Source organism: Gekko japonicus, unplaced genomic scaffold (assembly GCF_001447785.1).
Source record: "Gekko japonicus isolate JY-2015 unplaced genomic scaffold, Gekko_japonicus_V1.1 scaffold2212, whole genome shotgun sequence".
NCBI classification, from domain to species: Eukaryota; Metazoa; Chordata; class Lepidosauria; order Squamata; family Gekkonidae; genus Gekko; species Gekko japonicus.
The window spans coordinates 257,250-260,387 of record NW_015160289.1 but is presented as its reverse complement, the minus strand read 5'-3'; the positions used below and the strand labels follow the sequence as shown (position 1 = coordinate 260,387).

Here is a 3,138-nt window from a genome sequence, read left to right as displayed (position 1 = left end):
GTCATCCCCCCCTTCCTCTAGGGGGGGGATCCAGGAAGATAATCCCTATTTATAGCTATTTATTTAGATAGTTATGCCCTGCTTTTCTCTCCTCAGGGGACCCAGATCAGCTTACAATCTTCTCCACTCTTTCATTTTATCCTCATAACAGCCTTGTGGGGGAGGTTAGGCCAAGAAAGAGTGACTTGGCCCAGGGTCACCCAGTGAACCCTCATGGCAGAGCGGTGATTCAAACCGAGGGCTCTCAGATCTTAGTCCAACAGTCTAACCACTGCAACATGTGGGCATTCCAGCTCACATTGCTATTTCACCCTAAACTCACCCCATGTGCAACCTTCCTTTGGGCCAGATCATCACAGAAGCTAAATGTGGCTCCTGAACCTACCACAGCAGTCACACAGCCACTGCTGCATACAGCCAATGCTGCCATGTGCTGATATGCATATGTGCAAGCATTTAAAAATATATATATTTTTAAAATGGCCTTTAACTCAGTACTAGCTATTATCACCAACAGTAACTCCCCAGAGTCTCAACATTGGTCTTTTCCAGCCCTGTTACTACCAACCTTTTAAACTGAAAAAGTTGTAGAGGTTGAAGCTAGAGCTTGTGCACGCAGAGCTGAATGCTAAGTCTGTCCTCTGAGCTAAGTGCTTTCCCCTAGGCAAGCAGGCTGTGGGAAGTGAACCCTCACACTGCAACCCAAAACCACATGCTTGAATGATCCCGACATGTTTGCTCGGAGAGCCACTGGATTTTAGAGGATTTACTTTCAGGAAGTGTGCCAAAGTGTGTAGAGTTTGTTCTTCCATTACCTATTTACAAACAACTTTCTCTAAGGCGAAAGTTAGAAAATGGTTTCACAGTCAAATATTCAGAGCTCTGAAAACGGTTTGCAATCAAGGTGCCTCTCACAATCCCATCCCCCACAATCTCTACAAGCAAGTGAGAAAAAACTGCAAAAATGAATCCTTAAAGGAACCCCCAGAATTATCTCATTAGAGCCTGAACAGTCAAGGTTTGGGAGGAGCAGCAAGATATTGGAAATATGAGAATAGTCTTGTTTAATCACTTCTATGATAATGCAACACAGAAAAAAACAGAGCCCAGAACTAGGTGGTTTGTTTTTGTTTTTTAAAACCCAGAATGTAATTTCAGAGGTTATCTGGCTAGATACTTTATTCAGAAAACGGAGGAAACATGCCTAGATCAGCAAAGTCTTCAATGTTGTAATTGCCTGTTCCCTGGGTCGGATCCCCTGGAATGGGCAGCATATCCTGTAAAATGAAAAGAAAGCATGATTTTTTGTCTTCTGATCTTATCTAAGGTAAAACTTCCTCCCTGGAAGCAGAAAGGGTAGCTTCAGCAATTAATTGAAAGCAACAGGGATGACTTTGCACACAATAACACTTAACCATGTGAAAAGCAAGTCATTGATAAGGTGAGGAGGATTAGATTGACCACCGCACCCTGAAAGCCAGTTCTGGAGAAAGTCAGCTCTTCAAATTCCCCGCTGAGCTAGAGAAACAGTGGTTAAATGCTATAAAAAAGGGGCTGCGTTCCAGTCTTGCTCCCCTGGAGTCCTCCCAGCACAACAGTCATAACGGCACAACTCCTTGTTCTGCTCACCTGGAACACTTCCGTCTGGCTGGTTTGCTGGTGAGGGTGCTGTTCACTGTTTTGCTGGTTATGGTGCTGGCTTTGCCACTGGGACCAGACCTCTGAAGGCCTTCCTTGGAACTGGCTGCTGCTTTGACTGCTCTCGGCTGAGACAATGAAAAATGACACAGTTAGCTTAGCTTTTTGCCAACAGACTCTCTGTTCTTGCAGGCCTTGGGTACATATAGAGGCAAAGTACCTCTATATGTCACCAGAGAGTTTCTTCTCCTTTATAACCCTGCTCCCTAAGGACAGAAGGGCGAATGCTCTGCTCTGCTCTCATTCCAACCACTCAGGAAAGGAACTAAAGTGGGGACTTTTATGCAGTTCTTCCCACACAGACCTACCCAGATCCCACACAGTCATTTAGGAGAAATGTGAAAGTGTGTTGCAAATTAATCATCAGCAGATTTTGTTCTGCCACTGTTTGTGAAGGTAAGTCCAGTAAACAATCAGCGATTACACAGTAAACATGAAAGAATAAAAAAACCTGTGCAAAAACACGCTAAGAAAAAAAATATAGAACAATCTACTAATGAGTAACACAAGTATAACTGATAGTAATACACTAAGAATACCACTTAAGTAGTATTTACACAAATTCAACTGGTAAATCCTAATTTTTTTCAGAAGTCCAACAGGTAAGTTATCAACAATCCAACAGGTAAGTCTACAATTTCTCTCTTCTTTTTTTTTGCTCCCCAATGGGGAATTTTTTATTGCATTTTTATTAAAACTACAAACTATAACAGAAATAAGGAAGGAGACTACATTTAAGGGGATAAAGAAAAGATACCCACTACTGACTAAAAACCCAAGAGAGGAGATCTTCTAATCAGTTTAAATACACATCTAGTCTTAATCATATTAATCTCATTATAAACTGAGTCACATAGTCTGTTAACTTTTCCCACATCTTAAATTTAACTGATATCAGGAAATACCCCAAAGCATCTCAATTCAATTTTTTTCAAAGGCACAATTCAGAGTCCTTCAGCCTTCACTTCTTCTTGTCCAGTCTCTTCGGCAACTTATAAGGACTTTTAGGAGCTGCTGCCCCTTTCTCAGACAGAGAGTCCTCTCCGGAAGAACCCGAGTCCAGCTCACCGCTGGACTTGCTGTCCCCTTCTTTTTCTTCCTCCTCTGGCCCTCCCAGCTGGACTCTTAAAAATTCTCTCGCTTTCAGAACAGAGTCAATCTTTTCTTTTTTATCCTTAATTTTAAAGGTGACGCCTTCTGGAATTAGCCATCTATATTCAATTGAATTTGTTTGAAGAAAAAGAACAAGATCTTTATATTTCTTTCTCCGCTGTCTTATTTCAAATGGAATATCCTTCAGTACTCTGATGACACTCTCCCCAGCTCTCAGGGGTGCTCCAGATACTGCTTTCAGGATTGCATCCCTTACATGCCTCTTTGAGAATCTTACGACAATTTTCCCAGGCAGATTATTTTTCTTTATGTATCCTGAATATGACC

At 41.9% G+C, this 3,138-nt stretch overlaps 1 protein-coding gene across 1 annotated transcript in view; it reads right to left on the bottom strand.

The window, feature by feature from the left end:
• Nucleotides 1-746: 746 nt before the first annotated feature.
• The window catches only part of ARNT2 (aryl hydrocarbon receptor nuclear translocator 2), a 144,753-nt gene continuing 142,361 nt past the window's right edge, over nt 747-3,138 (bottom strand). The window contains exons 17-18 of the mRNA XM_015415830.1: nt 1,630-1,766; nt 747-1,277 (exon numbers count right to left, since the gene is read on the bottom strand). Coding sequence (XP_015271316.1) covers nt 1,179-1,277; nt 1,630-1,766 — 236 coding nt within the window. The 3' untranslated portion in view covers nt 747-1,178. The remainder of the gene's footprint in view (nt 1,278-1,629; nt 1,767-3,138) is intronic.